This window comes from Anoplophora glabripennis, unplaced genomic scaffold (genome assembly GCF_000390285.2).
Source record: "Anoplophora glabripennis isolate ALB-LARVAE unplaced genomic scaffold, Agla_2.0 scaffold264, whole genome shotgun sequence".
In the NCBI taxonomy this organism is placed as follows: Eukaryota; Metazoa; Arthropoda; class Insecta; order Coleoptera; family Cerambycidae; genus Anoplophora; species Anoplophora glabripennis.
In genome coordinates, this window is record NW_019416520.1 from 436,607 (window position 1) to 458,833 (window position 22,227).

A 22,227-nucleotide genomic window follows, 5' to 3' on the forward strand; every position below is an offset into this window, starting at 1 on the left:
AGCTATATAAAAAGTACTTAATATTATTTAAATAATTTTATATTTATAACAAAAATATTGTTAAACAATGATAAGTACCTATCCCAATGTAAATCAGGAGCGGTTATGTTTACAATATAGGTATATGTTTTCATAACTGTTAAATATTTTATGGTCACGTATTAGGGAAACGGTAAATCCAGGCTTTAGTCACTTTATTTGACTATATTCTAGACAAACTGGTAGATATGTTAAAGTCACAAAGAAAAAGTGACACCAATAATTTTTTTCATGTCGCTAATATTTTTTAAGTCTTTCAAGATGTGTTAATAAAAATATTCCTGAAACCGTTATAATATTTTTGTATCAAATCTTTCTTTTTTAAATGTGTATTTCAGATTAAGGGTGTATCAGCGACGAAAAATGTAAGAATTTCATCTAATTTAAAAGCTACACTAAACGGCTAATTTTGTCGAACTCAAGCAAGAGTATATTTTAATTAGCAAATCGTTTGGGGAAGTTGTGATGAGCATACAACAGTAATCATAAAACTTCTACGAATTTTCATTGTTGCTAGTCTTTAAGAATTGAATCAAATAATTTAGAAAAGGTAAATAGGTTGAGAAGGGTTACGCCAGATGAAGATATACATAGGCAGTATAAAATCCGAAAAAAAACATATTAACAAAATATTCCTATATAAAAAAATAATCGACCAATGTGAGAATGAAATAAAAGCACTGTGGAATATATTTAATAAATATTTGAAAAATTCAAAAAAGGAACAGGAAACGTTAATAACCATAGATTTGACAAACTTGAAATAATCTCCAATATTTTTGCAGAGAGCTTTACAATTCATCTTTAGCCGTTATTTCTCTATTCGAAAATGGCTATATTAATATAATTAGCACAACTTTAACAGTTTAAGTTTTCGTTTTTATAGATTTGCCTTAAAAACTTGTACATCATCAATGGCATATCATTTTTTTCTCATTAAATACACTATAACCTGCCCTAACTACGCTTATGGCTACATATACAATTATTTTAATTATCAGAAACGAAGGAACGACTGCAGTTTTGCCCATAATTAATTTCATGATTAGCCCAAATTTCTTCTATATACATCAAAAGTTTTAAGAGATATGTGGATAAATATATTTTTTTATTAATTTCGTCACACTGTATTTCGAAGACGTAACGCTCTACGAGGATGTTTACATGAATTTTCTCTATATCGGCTGTTAAAGTTTGCAGGTATAGAAAAACTTGACTCACTTCGAATATATTTGAAAGACGTCTCATAAATTTGTCAGCTACACAATTTTTAATTACCTACATGCTTAAACTGACTGATTGAATATGCTACAATCAAATAATGACCTGTGATAAATGTATCTAGTGATTATTTATTTAATAATTTACAAGCCTTGCATACTATGGTCCTTAATAGCAACGACAACCTCTGCATATAGGACAAGGACCATCATACTAAATTTATATATCTGATTACCTGTATTAGTATGTCTTTGTATAGTTCTTGACAGAGAACACATTTATAAATCACTTCGTGAATGTTGACAATACCATATTTTAAACGTGATAATAATTACTTACGAAGGGCATCCAGAGTCCGCAAACAAATGAAGCTCACGTCAAGATAACTCTTCTTGCTGCAGTGGCGGCCCGTCAGGTGACGCAAGTGACGCACCGCTTCGCCTATTTCCTTTTGGTTGTGCAATTTAAAATTATTTTTAATTTTATATAAATTTTATTATTTAGGTATAATTCTATATTGAAAATGTATCTTTCTTTGTTTTATACTCAGACATTAATAGAATAGTTGCACGGTGAACACCTTCTAAAAAACCATTGTCTTCGTTGAGCGCGAACATCAACCTTGTACCATAGACAATATAGCTTATGGCTATAGCTATTTTGTCTATGCTCGTACCATACAACGTATAGTATAAGCAAGTGACGCGATCGAAATCAGTTTGTATTTCGCTTTACTTCGTAACGTTGTTTACGGCGATTGTCATGGCAACGAGGCGGCCAATACCTGAGTAAACTACAACGTGGGGGACCGAGTGAGGCAGAAATTGAAGCAGCATTGTCATCGCCCAATCGGCAATCGCCCATCGCCTGCCTATACGATACGTCGCCGAGTGCACGATTTGTTAATATTTGTTTTGTATCAATAATTATTGTAGAAATGTTTCCTATGTATGATCCAGTATATATTTTATTGGAAACGCCATTTTCCAGATGGAAAGGATTTTTTAAATTGCGAGACATGTGCCTTCTCTCGATGTGGAAAAAAGGGGGAAAGTCAAAAAACAAAGTGTACGTTCGGAAGTTTCGGAATGGATATTTGGAGTATAAGTGGTTGAGTAGAAGTGTTTATTTAAAAAAACCTTTCTGTATGCCGTGTTTAATTGTGGGTGTAAAGTCGGGCGTGTGGAATAAGGGGGAATTTAACAATTTTGGGAACGTCACACGAGGCTGTCGTAACCGCGAAGCTTCTTTGGGACATATACGGTGGCCTTATGTTCACAGAAGTCTACAAGCCGATTTAATATTTCTATTTTTTTTAATCAGTCGATGAATATCCTTCACCTATTCTTAATATCACAAGCCGCCACTGTCTTGCTGTCAAAGTTAAGAATTCAAAGTTGCGCCTTATAGTCCACGGGCCCACGTACAAAGAAAAAAATGATTACCAGCAAGCTGTAACTTTGCGTGCAGCTTAAGTTTGACGAGTCTCCCAAGATTTGTCTATGAGGAAAATTCAGCAGTGGTAAGTTTTCCCGTGATTTTCAGGAAAACATGTCAATCTGGCATAAACATTGAATGTTATGACCAGCAAGTTTAAATGAAAGATATACAGGGTGGTCCGAATTTTATGCAGGAAACTTCGAGGGCAGATAGATCTATTTAAAATAATATGTGTTTGCCTTATAAACATAGGTCTGGAACGGCACCGTTTTAGAGATACAGGGTGTTGAAGTTGTCAAAAAACATTGATTTTTTGTTTATATCTCCGGAATCTATTAACCGATCTCAATAAAAGTTGGTACATATAATGTATAATAGTAGGTCTTATATTCCCTGAAATATGAGCTTTAAAGGTTGAACCAGTGGTGTACAACTGGACAGGGGTCACCCCCTTTTTTCCAAAAAAACCTACGCCACTACATTTTTTACATGTCATTGTAACTGATTTATATTTTAATGCACAAAATACGTAAAAAAGGTGACTTTAATTTTTTCCCTAAGATTCGCCGTTCTCAAGTTATTCATACCAATACAATCCCCTTGTGGCAGACACTTCTAACGATAATATTACAAGAATATTTGTTTATGTTTAAAAGTAAGTGCAATTTGTAAGCACATCAACAATATTATTTACACTCCTTTCTACACCACCCGTGAGGTAGTGTGCGATATAAACAAAAATTTTTTTTTTAAATCTCAACACCCTGTGTCTCTAAAACGGGGCCGTTCTAGACCTATGTTTATAAGGCAAACATATATTATTTTAAAGAGATCTATCTACCCTCGAAATTTCCTGCATAAAATTCGGACCACCACCACATATCTTTTTAACCCCTCAAAAAAATTGTCCGACAGAAATGTTGGTATTTTGAGTTTGTCCTCCACCCCAAATATGTCGAATTGGTGACATTATGGTTGGTGACAACCTGCAAGCTGATTTTTCTGGGAGGGTTTGATAATAACATTTGAAATGAAAGTATCTTATTGTCCGACAAAATTCTTGAGAAGTTTTTGCAGTCCGACGTCCCGAAGATGTCGACTTAACGACAACATGGTTGGTGATAACCAGCTGTCGGACAAAAGCGTCATTATTAAAAAAAATGCAACATTAATCTGAGAATTTAATTGTCCGACAAAATTAAAGTATAAAATTTTGCGGTTTCAATACTTACGCATGATGTAGAAGAAAAATTCATATTTAATAAAAAAAATATATGAATAAAAAAAATTTTGTTTAAATTTGACTAATTTAAATTTATTTTTTTATACAATTATAAAAAAATTGTATACAGGGTGATCTCAAGCTAATAGGTCAAAATTCATGGGTAGATTCTCGAAGCAAAAATATTGCGATTTAGCCGAACTTACCTTAGTCCAAAAGTTGATAGTTAAAGAGATACAGGGTGTTAAATGTAAAATATTATTTTAGTTTTTTTTCATTTATTCCTTAACAAAGGCAAATATCCTCACAAAATTTTGAGGTTTGGAGTTCTTTAAGTAGAGGAATTGAAATGTGTTCAAATTTTGGTTAAAGTTCATAGAGGGCGCTAGCTGCAGTAGATTGAATGTGTTAAAAACGACATAACTTTTTTATACTTTAAGATATCTCATCTTTGGTATCAAATACTTATTTACCAATTTACAATAAAGTACCTACCTATTATTAATTTAGCGGTGAAGTTTCTTAAGTTTGGACGAAAATCAAATTATTGACATATTCCACTTGTCGTATTGCTGTTATTTGTATGCTACTGTCCATTAAGTATTAATTATTCGTACCTAAAATTACATCTTAATTTAAATTGTATGTACATACATGAGAGATGGAATGCCGAGACTTCCGTTTTTGGGGTTACATGAAATCAGTTGTTTATGGAGAAACTATAAACACCTGTTAAAAACTTTGGCAGCAGGTTTTAAATGCTGCAAAGTCATTTCGCATTATGGATTTATACTTTATAACAAGACAATCATTTAATAAACGCGTTGATATATGTATAATAATATTTTTAAAATTGGTTTAATTGTTTTTTCAAGAACAAAACTATGGTGTAAACTGTTGGTCAAAACAAGATTGCAAATTTTAATTTAAAAAAACACAAGCAAAAATGTATGCATTCATTATACAGTCATCATTTTTTATAAAATAGTTACAATAGTTTATAAAGTAAAATGTACCTATAAGTTTTTTTGAACAAAGAAATCATTTTGATGGAGATTAATTAAATTAGTTAGACATAATTATTTATGAATTTCAATTTCTGTTGCTCCTGTTAACAAGATAATTTTGTTATTTATTCTTCTTTATTTTTTCATTAAAAAATTAATTATTTTATAGCGGAATGAACATTAGGTAGGTACCACAAAAATAGTTATTTTTCCCATTTTTAAGGCAAAGTTTCCAATCTTTTTGGCAGACAAGTATATTATTGTGTTATAAATTTCAATTGTTAGAGAAAAAAATCAAAACCAGATTGCTGGTTATCACCAACCATCTTCGGGGCGTCGGACTGCAAAAACTTCTCAAGAATTTTGTCGGACAATAAAATACTATCATTTCAAATCTTATTACCAAATCAGCTTGCTGGTTGTCACCAACCATAATGTCACCAAATCGACATATTTGGGGTGGGGGACAAACTCAAAACACCAACATTTATGTCGGACAAATTTGTGTGGGGGGGGGGTTTAAAAAAAATATATCTTTCATTTAAACTTAAAAAAAATTGCTGGTCATAACATTCAATGTTTATGCCAGATTGACATGTTTTCCTGAAAATCACGGGAAAACTTACAACTGTTGAATTTTCTTCGTAGACAAATGTTGGAAGACTCGTCAAACTTAAGCTGCACGCAAAGTTACAGCTTGCTGGTAATCATTTTTTTTTCTTTGTACGTGGGCCCGTGGACTATTAGTGACGAGTGCTTTATCAAGTTTTTTTATAATAATTCAGGAATGACGTTTAATGTGAACTTGAAACATAAATCTCACCAACACGCTGGTGTCACTTGATATGAGGTCATTGGGGTTTATGGAAAAAACGTTATGAGCCTTCTTCTTAAAGATGCAAGAACTGACAAACAGCAATCAGGATCTGGATTTATCTTAACCGAAGTTTTGAAAGGAGTGAATCAAGTGATTTCTTGATACTCTGTATTAATTTTATAAGCTACGCTATGAGAAAAGTTAAAGTAATAGACGTTGAGCCAGAGAGCATCTGCGGTTTCCTTCCGCGGGAGTAAATGTAGCCTACCAATTTAGATTCGTCATGAAGGCAGCATGAATGTTTGGGATGATACTTTCTAAAATTCGGTAGCTTAGCGGCGCGCGGCGTTACGATCTCACAAAGATGGCCGCCGGGCGAAAATCGTAGTTTACCATTCTAAAGTCTGGTTTTACTTGTAAGGACTAAAAGTATCATACAAATGTCAATCCACCATAAAGCCAGGATCAATGTTTGGGATGATACTTTGTAAAATTCGGGAGCTTAGTGACGTTATGACGTCACAAACAGGTAGCCGGCCAAATTCCGTTTAGGTGTATTGGCAAAAATTATAATAATAAAATATATTATTATAATAATTTAACAATGACTGCATATTCACGACGATAAACTACTGACTTTTACACAGTATCATCCCCAACATTGATCCTGGCTTTATACTAAATCAAAATTTTTATGATACTTTTACTCCTAACAAATGGAACCAGACTTTAGAAAGATAAACTACGATTTTTGCCCGGCAGACATCTTTGTGAGGTCGTAACGCCACTAAGCTACCGAATTTTACAAATTATCATCACAAACATTCATGTTGCGTTCATGACGAATCTAAATTAGTTACTCCCCAGAAAGGAAACCAAACTGTCCATTTTTGACTACCTGGCTCAACGTCTACAAGGGCTGACTTTTGTCTACAAATTTGACGTTTACAGGGGGCGTTGTGATCGACGCCCGCAGATATGAAAAACTACATTTTTATCATTATTACTTATTATATTAAATTATTTATATTACCCTATTATAAATAATTTGAATACTTAACAAACAAGGGTGCCAATTTTGGGCGTAATATGTCCATCGTAGACTGTCCTACAGTTTTTGGTATGCTGATTATACAAATAGCCTCCATTTTGTTGTAAATAGAGCCCTTTTAGAAATAGAACGTGCGCACTATAAAGGAAGAGCCATTCCTGCAGGAGGAATTATATTTTCTGTATATTCTTATAGATTTAAACAAGGCAGGGTCCAAAAGCCGTTCGTAGCTACTGTAGTCAATGTAAAAACGGACTATGGCAAAAATATTTTTTGAAATATTTGAAAAATTTATGATGAGTAGAGCCAAACTGAGGTCAAATTTGGTTTTGCGGGCCAAAAATACATGGAAATACCATGGTTTAGTCCGTTGTGCATACCTTTTTTCATTTGTGAATCATTGTAATTTTTGAACTTTAGCAAACCAATATTATAGGAACCACTCAATTTTGGGGGTTAAGCCTATTGACTATTTTCTTTGCTATACCAAGTACTATAACTTCATACATTTTTCAACGTTGTGTGCCCAAAGTCCCATAAGACTTTGGCACTTCTCATAAAACTGTAGGCAAAGTCAACAATTAGACGGATCCTCTTGTCCCTGTATATCAGATAATCTGTTGTATGTCAGAACGGTTTCACGATTGTAAACAAAGACTCATATGATTACAAGAACTATAATTTTGGATGACTATTGAAATAAAAGTAATAAATTTCTTGATTGAATAACCATAGGGGAGAAATATAGATCTCCCATTTAACTTCTGCGAATAAATAACAGTCAATGGAGAATATGCCCATTTTCCGAAAATTTTCGATAACCGTTTTTTAGAACAAGAATTAGGAACATGAAATCAACCAAAAAATATATTTCTTGACAAGAAAGATATTTTTTGGTTGATTTCATGTCCCTAGATGAACAGGAACTGTAGATTCAGATAGTTGTTATCAGACGCTTTGTCAATTGAGACTTGACAATTCAAATAAATGTCGATATAACTGTTGACCAAATATATTGCATGAGCACTTTTTGTGAGAAATTTACGTATTATTCGACATAAAGTTTGATTATAGCAGCACCAGTTATTGCCACCTGTTTGAAAAATATTTATAATTTCTTGGGTGGAAGCCGGTTTGGAGGCGGATGTGTCAAAAGGCAAAACAGTTTTTTTTTTTCAATTAGTAAGTAATACAAAAATATTTAGCTTCAAGTGGTGACTACGAAGAGAAACTATTAGTTCATAATGTATAAAAATATATGTATAGGTACTAAGAATAATAAACAAGTTTACCTACAAAATGTTTCATTTCATTTTATAGGCCTCCAAATTTTTTGAAAAAATATATTCTTTAATATTTCAAAGGCTTCTAATATCTTCACATAATTTGATACAGTAATTCCTTCATTTTGACACTTAAAATAATCAATTTCCGCATTTTAATTACAGTGTCGTAGATGTGGAGTTAACCTCTTTCTTAAAGCGTAATTTCTTGACTTTTCTAAGTATCTCTATACACTTCAAAATATCACAAAAATAGTCTTAGTACGTGAAATGTTGGTATTTTATTAAACCTGACTAGATATGCAAAAAATATAAACTAAACATGTAATATTTTTATAGTATAAATAAATTAAAACGGAAAACTTTGACGATTATGATTAATGAAGCTCAAGTGAAATAGAAATAATTTTGTATTAAGAAAGAAGAAAGAAGATAGGTACTTGGTTTCTTTAATAAAAAAAAAAACTGTCTACTGTTACATTGGCAATCTGTTGGACGATACTTCGGAAACCATTACCTATTGTACATAATGTGGTGTTCGACTAAGGATGTAAGTTGGTTCTTGGAATATCAACTATAAAAGTATTTGTGTTTAGGTAATTTTTTTATTTATCCTATTGATTATTTCTTTTATTCCGAAGTTTATATTACCGAACAAAAATAAAATGTTCTCATTATTATTTAATGAACAATTAGCTCCAAGATCTAAGAAAAATAGAAAATTTTAAAAGAATATTTTTTTCTTCAAATATGCTGTTTTAACATAGTAAGATACGTTCAGATATTTCACAAAAAGTCATTAGAGAAGTTTTAACAAAGGGGTTGGTCTTTCATATTTGTAATACAATTTTGCAACAATTATAAGCAGTAGCTCTTGACTTCGATAACAGGGAGGGCGGAAAAATTTAGGTACAAAGTATTGAAAAAAAAAATAATAAAATATATTTGGGTAGTTTTATTTTCAGTACTATTGAAATATAAAGAAAATGTGATCAACATATATTTTTTAATAGTGAAAGTCTGCTTTTGCCAGAAATAAATCAATTATTTTTTCATTAAAGTTTGCTATTTCTCGCACCACTGACTTTTCAGTAGATAGCTTTGTAAGTGATGTTAGTCTGTCTTTACAATCTAATTTAAACTTTTACAATTTTTAAAAAACACAAGAAACAATACGTAAGTAACATAATTTTACACCGGGTGTAAACAAATTACAGTTAATAAGAAAAAAAGCAGTTCAGGTTACGAGCGGACTAAATAGAGCCTAAACTACTCGTATGTATATAGTAAATATGCGCTACTCCCACTCCGCCTTTCACTGCTGCACCACGGTAACCATGACCACCGCTCTAAATACTTTACAGATTTAGGGACAAGCTGGAGGAGCCCAAGTATTCTGTTTATTTCAAATTAATTTTACAAGTCGTGTTAAATTGACTGCACATTTAGACTAGACGGTATCTGTTTTGGTTTGGGTGAATCGTATATCAACGGAGATTTTTGGCTTTTTGGCTTTCAAATATCACTAGAAATGAAAATTTTTCTTTGTGCATAAAAAAAACGTGGGCTTAACTTTTGGCGGCACAATATGTTAAAAAAAATCGAAACTTGTCATATCTTTCTTCCTATTTAATTATGTATCTTTTCAAGAGTTGATTTTAGGCGAAAATGGAAGAGGAAAAAAATGTTTGCAATTAAATTTTTTACAAAACATGTCTAGTTACAAATCGAATGAATCATGATTATTATGGTAAAAATCGAAAGAATCGCAAAAATGGGGTTAAAAACAATACCTTTTAGGGAATTTTCTTGGAGTATTTAAATTGGGTAAAGGACCTTTATACTTGGCTCAAAAAAACTTCATGTTATGTAGAATTATCACACCAAATTTTATTAAAATTGGTTCGATAGATTTTGCATAATAATTTTGCAATCCAGATTTTGAAAAAAATTGCAAATTTTCAAAATTTTGCACAGCAAAAACCAAGGCCCTTAGATACTTGAAAATTTAATCACATATAGAAGGGCTCTCAAGCTTTCAAACTTTTTTTGAAAAATTCGAATCCGTCAATTAGGAGAGCTCTGGCGCTTGTTTAAACATTGGTCGAATTTTTGTACTTATAAACAATTAGAACTTTGTGAATATTCAATCAAATCAAATTTTTTAAAGCAGGTTTTAAAAGTTCTTGGAAAGACGCTTCTTTAAAAAAAAACAGATCGATTGATCAATTAGTTACGTAGTTATAGCCGTCATTTACACTAAATGTACTGGGACATCCGGGCTAATTTTTCCAAAAATACCTTTGGTATTCCGAGTACTTACCAGGTCTAAGATTACAATACTTTTCTTCCTTGGTAACCTACTTTAAAACGTGTTTAAAGTTATTTATGCAAGCGAGAAATTCAATAAAATCGTACGGGTGGTGGTGGTGGGGAGGCAGAGAGCGCGGCCGCTTCGGTCTGCTCGAAATTGAATCAATCGATCTGTTTTTTTTTTTTAAAAAGAAGCGTCTTTCCAAGAACTTCTAAAACCTGCTTTAAAAAATTTAATTTGATTGAATATTCACAAAGTTCTAATTGTTTATAAGTACAAACATTCGACCAATGTTTAAACAAGCGCCAGAGCTCTCCTAATTGACGGATTCGAATTTTTCAAAAAAAGTTTGAAAGCTTGAGAGCCCTTCTATATGTGATTAAATTTTTTAAATATCTAAGGGCCTTGGTTTTTGCTGTGCAAAATTTTGAAAATTTGCATTTTTTTTCAAAATCTGGATTGCAAAATTTTTATGCAAAATCTATCGAACCGATTTTGATGAAATTTGCTGTGATAATTTTACATAACATGAAGTTTTTTGAATAAAGGTCCTAAACCCAATTTAAATACCCCAAAAAAATTCCCTAAAAAGTATTATTTTTTAACCTCATTTTTGCGATTTTTTCGATTTTTACCATAATAATCATGATTTATTCGATTTGTAACTAGACATGTTTTGTAAAAAATTTAATTGCAAACATTTTTTTCCTCTTCCATTTTCGCCTACAATCAACTCTTGAAAAGATACATAATTAAATAGGAAGAAAAGTATGACATTTTTCCAATTTTTTAAATGTATTGTGCCGCCAAAAGTTAAGCCCACTTTTTTTTTATGCGCATAGAAAAATTTTCATTTCTAGTGATATTTGAAAGCCAAAAAGCCAAAAATCTCCGTGGATATACGATACACCCAAATATGGCTTTTTGAAACAGATACCGTCTGGACTAATTATGAATTTAACATTTCTGTTTTAATACATTTCATAAGGCTAATCTTAAATTCTAAATCCAACTTAATTAATTTTTTTTAATACGTCAATATCTAGGAGTGGCGGCGCCTGAGAACCCCCTCCCCACCGCACCAGCCGCCACTGATTGTAAGTGACGGTTTTCTCAAGTGCAAATCTAAAAATTACTGTACAAAATTGTGAACCAATCAAAATGCGATTTGCATTAATTTTTTTTTTTCAAAAAATTTTAAGGTATTTATCTTGAAACAGGTGCAATTATTATTTTAAATTTTATCCATATACTCCGAAAATTATACTTTAATTGTGGGCAACGGCCATACCACGATGTAAAGTACCAGTTCTCGTCCGATCACTGAAGTCAAGCATCGTCGGGCGCGGTTAGTACTTGGATGGGTGACCGCTTGGGAACACCGCGTGTCGTTGTCCTTTTTTAATTATAAAAATAAAGAATTGGAAATATTATTATATCAACTTTTATTTATTTTAGCTTGTCATTTTCACTCCTTGAAACAAGACTGCCGTTTAAATTGTTCCAGTTGCAACTTTTAATTAAAAAAATCTTGTGTTGTACCGTGCGAGATACAAACAAATGTACCCCAAAGTCAGAATTTTGACATTATCATTACATTATAATCATTTTATACATTTTTAATGTAAATATAATTTCCTTTAATTCAACTGATTCGTTTTTTTATGCAAACGTTGTGATCACAATGTTCACGTTTATTTGAGGAGATTGCATATTTCTTTGGTTAAATGTAGTGAATTATGTCTGTCACTTAAAATGAAATCTTTAGTTATCAAAAACGCTGAAAGTAATTAATTAATTAATAAGGATACGTAAGTATTACATATTATTGTGAGAGATATTAATAATTATTATATCTCAAAATTGTCGATTATATTTTATTTAAACAGTGCTGTATTTAAAGTTGCCTATGCTTAAGGTATGTAATTCCAAGGCTGTAAGTTTTGAACCCGTGAAGTTGCAAATAATAAATAACAATAAACCATTATTAGAAAGAATATTGTTGAAATCAGTAGCTGCTAATATTTGTACTAAATATTAAAAAATTACATCTTTATACTAACAAAAGTTCACTGAAAATATTGGTTTTTATGAAATTTCAAAAATTAGTATTTTATTACCCGCAGTTCATTGTAATCAAATAACGGTCAGTGATACAGTGATACATATACAGTGTGATACAATTTAAAATGCCTATACAAATCCGCTCATCATTCGTTATTATCCGTCGTACTTACTTGAAAATAGACAAACGTCATAACGTAGGGTTATTTTTATTATGCAAGTTATAAGTGTTTCAGCAACTAATATTTAAAAGACTTTTATTATTACTAAGTCACTGTAGCTTAATAGTAGCCCGTCGGGAGAGAAAAAATATTCTTGTTAAATTTTAAAGTAATTCAATAATTTCAAATTTCGATAATCAATAAATACTCACCAACCCTTCTTCTGCTCGTTGATATTCTTTGGTTAAGCCAGTTATAATATCCATCTCGTTACCACCACGATGAAAACAACCACAGAAAAGTCCATGTAAAAGTCTACACATCATAGTTCTCTTTATCCTTACACTCACAGACACATCTGAAAAATAAATAGGTATATTATTAATTTACAGGTATATAGATAGATGTTGAAGTAAGTAGTAGTAATATAAGTAATATCAGCCAAAAACAATACTGGTAAATCAGAAGTCAAAGCTATTTCTTGCCGACAAAATTTAACATGTCAACCAAGAAAATAACATTTCAGTGTTAAATACGTCAAGTGATCTAACTAACTCTAAGAATAATAATAATTCAATTAGTCAATCGAAAATGTTTAATAATTTTTTAATTCAGTGTAAATTCTAGAATTAATAAATAAACATGAAGCATATCAAGAATTAATTCGTTGGAAGTGGGAAACAGCATAATAAATTTTAGAGAACATTAGACGAAGTAATAATTGTATTTTACTAATTGAAGCAATGGCATTAAAGAAATAAAAAAGATCATGAAAAATATAAACAAAATCATACTAGACCGAGCTTTTCTGAGGGACAAACCGTAATATAACAACTTGAGTTAAACAATGTTTAAATTAATAATAACAATTAAACACAATGAACCCGAAAGTGCAGAATTTAATATTCCTCAAGGTACATTTGAACATGTTAGATATTGATAGATCATTACCTCCTTCAGATGAGTATTGTTATATTTTAAGTTATTGATCGTTCCATATGATGACCAGTAGTATATCCTCTTAGGAACATCTGCAGAGATAGTAGATAAGACAGTACTCTTACATTATATCATCCGATTACATATTAGTTTTGAGTTAAATCTGTTTAAAGAATTGTTTACATACTTAGGACCAGGCCCGGTCTGGCTCTTTCAGGGGCCGTCGGGAAAAATCGAAATCGGGGCCTATTTGGTTTTATCTGTTTTTCCCAAGGAAAACTGTCGTATCTCAAATTTGATTATATTGAGATAATTGCATTTAAATAGTTGAAAAAATAATAATGTTCGTTATTTTTTTTTATTACAAGAGCTAAATGGTTTTTCTCTAACAAAGTAATTATTGTTTAGGTCTTAATTAATTATTGATGATCTAAATAAAATAGTTTAGGATAAGAAAAAAATGAATTTTGAATGAATTACTACAGTTTTCGTCGACAACATTTTTATTGAGAAACAACTTGCTACACTAATAAGGTACAGAAAAATGAAACATTTTCTATTTTTAGATAAAAAAATGTTTGTTAATAATCAATAATGACGTAAAAGGAAAATTTATTATGATTCAGTCAGTCATCTTCTTGGTCAATATTACGTTCTTCCTTGTGGTCAGTCTTACTAGCAGGCCGAAGGGAGTTGTAAAATCCATGATACATCGGTGGTATCAAATTGACCTTATACAGACCCAAAAGACCGCTTAATTTTTTACCATCAATTGGCAACAAACCTTGATACAATTTTGGAAATTGATATTCTACGCGTTTGCGTGTGTTTTTTGTTTGTAAGTCTAGTTCTTTATTTTTTCCAAAATTATACACAAAAAATACTTTATTGGGAGACTTTGGATCGCAGTGGATTTCTCTGATTTTGCTGATTTTTACAGCCTCTCCAGTAATATCTTTTTTCCAGTTTTGTTTATTTACCATTGGTTTAAAAGTTACAAAATCTTCTTGAGACATTTATTTTACTTTGTACTGTGGGGCAGTAACTTGGGCCATTTTTATTAGACTAATCCACTGATCAGGAGTGAATACAGCAGAGTGACGTTTTTTTGCAACTTCAATCACAGCATGCATGCTGTCATTTTCATTCTGTGTGTGGCTAATTTTAAGAAAACGATATGTTATTTCCAAATCTAAAGTCATTGATGTATAAGCAAACATCGCAAAAACAAAACGATTATACTTTTGACCACCGCAATTAATTGTTGGAATAAAGAATAACCTTTCGTATGCCATTTCTTTAACACTTTTTAATAAGATCCATAAACAACTTCCATGCCATACATAGCAATGCCTTGATTGCTGCCTAAATCATAAATTGTAAAGTGCGATTTTACTTTTATAATAAAAATCGCCGACTTCTGACTTGGGCGTTACTAACACCTTCTGCAAATCAAAGCATGCTGTTATTAGAGATTTATCATTTTTCGACAATTCTTTATCAATGTCTTTCAGATTTTGAACCGCGATTTTGTTTAAATTATGATTATTATTATCATAATTTTTTCTGTTCTCTTCTCGGGATCTGTATTCTTATAGGCACTACACACTCTTTTTTTGGCTTAAAGAAAGCTATATTAAATTTGGAATTCTCTCGTTTTTCCTCCAGGTCCACGGTTTATAGATAAAGGAGTTATCAGTTTAAAGGGCTTACGGTTTGGAATATATATTTATTTCTCTCTTTCTTTCCTGCAGAAAGAAACTGGACTGTTTATAGGGGCATAGGGCAAAATAATAAAATTTGTGTTATTTTTTTGACCTGGGAAAATCCCATTTCTACAAAAGATTCAATTTTCATTTTTAGGTTCTTCTTTTTTCTTTTCAATTTACGGTGGCTATATCTCAAGAATTTACAAAAATCTTATACTTTTGGCGCCTTGTTAGTCGTTTGGGGGCCTATCTTCCAAAATAAGTCGGGTTTTGCCGACTTCCCGACCTGGCCAGACCGGGCCTGCTTAGGATTGCACAGAATGTGCATTTTTTGGGAATCGGATTTGTATTTATGCAGCTATATAAATTTATTAATATCGTGAATATTTGTCATCTGGGATAACCTCTCGTAATGCGGCGGCTACACGACAGCGACTTGCCTGCACGCGCAATAAACACGGAATACTGTGTTGTGGCCACACGATGCAGGTAAGACCATGCAGGCTGCAGACACTGCATATAGCAATCAGTACGTTTCTCAGGAATATGTATCCAAGCAAAGAATTTTTGGTATTAGCCTCTTTCTATTTTACATTAGTAAAAAAAATAATAAATAGACGTCATCGTTCAAACTGGTCAAAAAATGGCTTCTGAACAGAAATATACATTCACATATAAATTTAATGAAGGATGTGAGAGAAGATCCCGACGATTGGCGTAATTATATGAGAATGGATGAAATGGCGTATACTGAATTACTAGGATTGGTGATTCCTTCATAAATCGACAAAATACTGTAATGCGCGAATCTATGTACATATGTACAGTGTGTTTCACTTAAAGTCGGGACACCTCCGTATTTGGGAAAAAGGCCTACTTTTTGATATTATATTTTTTGACATCTGATCTTTTCTACGGCCTAAAATCATTAAGAAAAGATCCTCAAAAATTAAAAAACATATTAAGCATTTTTTCAAGAAAAAATTGATAGCAATTTCGATTTGATCACACCTCACCTAAATACAAAGTTTCATTATTATAGCTTTTACAGGGTGTTCACAAAATAGGTGCAAACTTCGAAAAATTCCACGTATTGCAGAGTATCCTGTATTAAGAGTGGAAAATATTTTCAAGATATTTTACATAATTTTATTAACCGAAAGTATATCCATGCAGTTTTATTGATTTCACTCATACAGGGTGCTCACAATAGGACAAGCAAATTATATATATTTTTTATTATACCAAAAATGAGCCTGTTTTCTGTTAGTCCACATAATTTGGTATGCACTGTTCAATTCGTCTCATCTTATTTCTAATAACTCTCCTCAACTGATGTGGTGTTATTTGTCGACATAAAAATCAAGTGGCGTCAAGTCTGGAGCTCTTGACGGCCACTCAGCTAACGGACTGTTGCGACCTATCCACTTTCTCGGGAAATACTCATTCAACCAATGACGTACCTACTATTACCGCATTATGAATAAGTGCTCCATATAATTGAAGGTAGAGGTTCTGTCTTACATGAAGAGGAAATACATGTATTGAATTCCAGAAATCATTGTTTAAAAAATTCATAAAAATCTTGCGTTTAGATTTACGCAAAAAAGAAGGGCCTAATTATTAGATCACATAAAATCCTACAAAACACGTTAAATTTTTAATTAAGATTTATGTAATATTATTAGACAAGCATTTCGACAAATAACACTACATCAGTTGAGAAAAGTTATTAAAAATAAGAGGAGACGAATTGAAGAGTGCATGATGGACTAATAGAAAATAGTAATACATATTTAAATATTATTTCGTTGTGAAATTCATTTCTGGTATAATAAAAAATATATATAATTTGGCTGTCCTATTGTGAACACCCTGTATGAGTGAAATCAGTGAAACTGCATGGATATACCTTCGGTTAATAAAATTATGATAAAATACCTTGAAAATATTTTTCACTGTTAATACAGGACACTTTGCAATAAGTGAAATGTTTCGAAGTTTGCACCTATTTTGTGAACACCCTGTAAAAGCTATAATAATGAAACTTTGTATTTAGGGTTTTGAGGTGTGATCAAATCGAAAATGCTATCAATTTTTTCTTGAAAAAATGCCTAATATGTTTTTTAATTTTTGAGGGTCTTTTCTTAATGATTGTAGGCCGTAGAAAAGATCACATGTCAAAAAATATAATATTAAAAATTAGGCCTTTGTGAGTACTACCACATAAAAAAAAGAATTTTGGAAATCGGCCAACGCCATCCTAAATACGGAGGTGTCCCGACTTTAAGTGAAACACACTGTATATATCTCCTCATGAAAGATTGAGTTGGTACTCTCAGATATTTGGCTACAGGGAGATCATATAGAGATTTAAGGTTTTCTGCCGCAATTTCTCTTAACTGAACACCGTGCGCCGTCCACACGCTCAAATTTTACCGTGCAAACCGAATTTGCACAAACAAAATCTTCAGCAAGTCGAAGTTTACGCAAGCCGCGCTTTTCAGTTTGTGCGAGATAACGTTTTGCCGGCCACACGTACGGGCTTCCCGATACAAACTGGTTTGTGCAGGCAAGCGCGCGGTAAAGCCTGTATGTGTGGTCGGCCCATAAGACTTTGTGTGGTTAATTTTACCGGAAAATATATCAACACAAAATGACTTTTAAATAAACACGAACGAAACAAAACGTAGCTCTTATAATTTATTGGAGTTTTCAATATTCACAACACCATTGGACTGCAATAATGAGCAATAGATTGCTAGGTGAATTTGCATTTCTAGATAATTTGAATGGCAATAATTATCACCTACATATTTTGCTCCAACAATATACAGAGTGTCCCAGAATAACGTGTACAACGGAGGACCACAGATTCGTGGACTCAAAATAGGCAGATTTAGACTAATTCACCTATACCCGAAATCGCTTCGCTTGGCCGCTAGATGGCCTCAAAGTTGATTATTTTTGGGGTGTGGACTTTCGCTTTCAATCTACACATTTTGGTGTTATACAGAGTGTTTTTTAACACCTGCAACTCCTACAAAATTTATGTATGGTGATAATATTCGTTTACAACTTTTTCCTCTTTCGGGCAATAATTACAACTATTTTTTATCTGATAGGTGATACGATTTGGAAGATTTTGGGTCTTGTAGAATTTTGATTAAATGAACGGTTTGGGTACAAAAAAATATTTTTTAAATATCTGCATATCGTGCCACCCATATTATATAATAGTTAACAAAGTGTTAGTAGGCACTGATTTTTTAGGTTGACAGTAATTTCAGTCTGATTTTTAACCCATTGTACCTAACAATTTAAGAATCACTATGGTGAGTATTTACGACGACGAGATATACACACACATACGACGAATTAGAATTATTTACAAGGTGCCTAATTTATTCAAAAATTTAGAAAAAATAATCAAATACAACGCATTGATAGCATTATTATTGACCCTGTTATTCTACCCAATAGATTGAATGGCGAATTCTGTTTAGAGTTTTTGCAAAACACTTTACCCGAGTTACTGGAAGGTGTGCCGTTATTACTCAGAGATAACATTTATGATTAACGGATGATGGAGCTCCACCACATTTCACTGTCAATGTCTGGCAGTACCTGAACCAGATTCCTTCATCGGTGGATCGGCAGAGGGGATAATGTTCCTGTCAACTGGCCTGTTCGTTCACCATATTTAACACCTTGCGACTATCATCTTTGGGGTACTTTGAAAACAACAGTGTATGCTTCCACATATAACACTGAAGAAGAGTTGTGGGAGACACGTCCAAACTGCCATAAATGTTTTAAAAATTGCCCTCAAAAACTGCAAAGGGTGTCTTTTAACATTTTTCGCCGAATTAACTTTTGTTGTAGAAACAACGGTGGTCATTTTGAACAGTTTTTATAGTAAGTTGTACTAAATGTAATAACATCAACTTTGTTACTTTTATCTCCAGCATTTTTATTGTATTTGATTGTTTTTACTAATTATCTCAATAAAATTAGGCATGTTGTAAATAATTCGTCGTATGTGTGTGTGTATCCATATCGAAGTAACATGTGGTATCTTATCGTAGTAAACACTCATTAAGAATTGGCACGTAGAATGACTTAAAGATCAAACTGAAATTACAGTCAACCTACAAAATCAGTGCATACTAGCACTGTTAAGTATTGTAATATGGGTGGCAAGATAATGTAGACATTTGAAAAATATTTTTTTTGTACCCAAACCGCTCATTTAATCAAAATTCTACAAAAGGTCCAAAAACTTCCATATGGTATCACCTATCAAATAAAAAATAGTAGTAATTATTGCCCGAAAGAGGAAAAAGTTATAAACGGATATATCACCATACATCAATTTTGTAGGAATGATAAGTTTTAAAAAACACTTTTTATAACACCAAAATGTGTAGATTGAAAGCAAAAGTCTACACCTCAAAAATAATCGAAATCGAATAATACGTATTCGAGTCATTTACAAAATTCAAAAAATTTTCACGAATTTTGAGGCCATCTAGCGGCCAAACGAAGCGATTTCAGATATAGGTGAATTAGACTAAACCTGCCTATTTTGAGTCCACTGTGGTCTTCCGCTGTACACGTTATTCTGGGACACCCTGTATAAGAGATTTTGGAGGATATCCCTCTATAACAGAGAAGAACCTTATGATATATGAAATAAGCAACTCCACCCCACTACGGTAGATTAACAAGACGAAAATTATCCAGAGACTTTCCAAATCACCAGATTGGACGCGGAGTGGATGTACCAATACATTAGTCGTACGATTTGGATTTCACTCTCTGGAGATACCTAAATCAAAGCAAAGGAATATTATACCCCCCGATGAAGAATTGAGCAAGAGGGACTAGATAATTCCTTTGAAATCATTGCGTAGAACCACTTTTTTCTTGCGAAAATATACTTCGTTTATGTGAGATATATTAAACAATGGAAAATATATTTTGTTTGCGTGCGTTGCGTTCGGCGCGAATAAGTGAGCGCATACCTTAACCATCATTCTAAAAATTAATTTTAGTTAAATAATTGTTAGTTTTTGTAGTCTTTAAAGTTTTTTCAGAAAAAAAATAGCAGCATAGGTTTTTATCATTAATCACTTAATGTGGTCTAACTAATTCATTTTATCGAAATTTAATTATACAGTGTTTTTACAGCATCTGAACAAGATTATGGAAAAATGGTATAAAAATAAAAAATTCTAACCCGAAATATTTTATATGACAGTAACCTTATAGATATGCTCGTTTCTACAACATTGTGTTTGCTTGAATGATAGTAGTTATGTACCTACTAATTTGGGCTTTAGTAGTAGACGATTTTTCGCAAAATATCAGCGTTAAAACCCTTCTGCACTGGAAGTTGAAAACTGATTTGGTTAGTGTATTTACAAAAACAAGCGATAATTAAACTTATCTTATTTGATATCCTCTTAAAATTATGTCACAAGTTTAAGGACACATTGTCTATATTATAATTTGGCTACCGTTCAGTTCTCCATTTTTTTGTCATAATTATACACCAAAAGTGATATACAAGTCTGTGTAGAATAGCAATTTTTTTTCCAAAAAACAACTGACTTATCAAAGTCATTTTAATTTTCACTTTGACAACCTGTCACTTCATCCAAAGAATCTTTAGTTACCAGCTCGACTTTATCTCTAACGCCCTATATAAAAAAATCCACTGAGAAGAACCTTACCTAAAACTGGAATTAAATTGACAAACGTTCTTGGCAGGTTTTGTTGTAAATAATCAAGTGCGAGTATTAATTTTCTGGCGTGACTTCTTGCAGATGCCTTTTCGCTGTCATAGCACTGTGCTGAGCAGATATCATTTGCTCCAAAAAATAGTGTTATCATTTTCCAGTCTCTCCTAATGTTAATATTTTTATTGGCTCTCATTTTTTTCACTAAAATTTTTGCTTGGCGTAGTGCATCTGCATCAGCAGCTACTGGAAATGCTACATTTAATTGAGCGTTTGCTGAGAGAAATTCTCCAGTTCCTGTTGAGTATCCTTTTAGGTTTGGATTATACTCCTTTAAAATATTTGGCAATGTCAAGTATTCCCTCCATGTGCCTTGACCACCTACGGAAAGAAAATATTTGATTAATTCAGAATAATTCCAATTTTTCCAAAATAATCACGTCTCATAATTCAGTTAGTATTAAATTACTTTAAAATAAGACAGAAAATAAACAGAGCAGTTACACAAAATATAAAAAAAATCTTTATGAAAAAAATTATTAAATTTGATTGGAACTAATTTAGGTAAAATAAAATTCTGTGTGTCCAAAGTAATATTTTATCATAGTATTTCTATATGCCCTTAGTAATATAATTAATAGTAAAAATCATCAATTCAAAATTATTTTTATAAATGGTTTGTTACAAGATATTCTTATTTATTAAGACAATATTTACAGCACTTTTTTATTAACAGGTTGTAGGATATTTGTCATTCCTCTATGTCTGCATTCCTGAGTTTGAGATAGAGCCCTAAATATGTAGTTTCATATTGGGTGAATTACAAGGTAGGCTCAATGGATACCTTTTTCTGATGTACTGAGAATATGCAGTCCGACTTGATGGAATATTGACGTCCATAAAAACGAAACAATCCTCAGTTTCTATTTGGGCAATAGTGTTTTCGGGTATGCCATTCTCAACAAAATTAATGGCGTCTACCTAACGCTTCCGGTTATACCGGAAGTTAACGTCATCTTCGTTATTTTCAATGGGACACCCTGTATATTATTGCAATTTTGGATTCTACGTCAATTTTTAGGTGAATTTCCATAAAGGTTTCCTATTCTTAAAGTTTTTGATACCTATATTTAATTTTTTTGAAAAAAAAAAATTAAAAAGCACTGCCTAATTCAAAAAGATGTGTATTTTACAATAATAAAGTTAGAGGATAAAA

General features: G+C 32.0%; 1 protein-coding gene and 1 non-coding gene across 2 annotated transcripts in view; one reads left to right on the forward strand and one right to left on the reverse strand.

Annotated features, from left to right (window-relative positions):
* The window catches only part of LOC108905153 (phospholipase B1, membrane-associated-like), a 41,444-nt gene that overhangs the window by 9,208 nt on the left and 10,009 nt on the right, over positions 1 to 22,227 (reverse strand). Inside the window, exons 3-4 of the mRNA XM_018707931.1 lie at positions 21,006 to 21,392; positions 12,832 to 12,977 (exon numbers count right to left, since the gene is read on the reverse strand). Coding sequence (XP_018563447.1) covers positions 12,832 to 12,977; positions 21,006 to 21,392 — 533 coding nt within the window. The remainder of the gene's footprint in view (positions 1 to 12,831; positions 12,978 to 21,005; positions 21,393 to 22,227) is intronic.
* On the forward strand, positions 11,672 to 11,791 carry LOC111691665. Its single transcript, XR_002763014.1, has one exon. It is a non-coding gene; the product is annotated as a 5S ribosomal RNA (ribosomal RNA).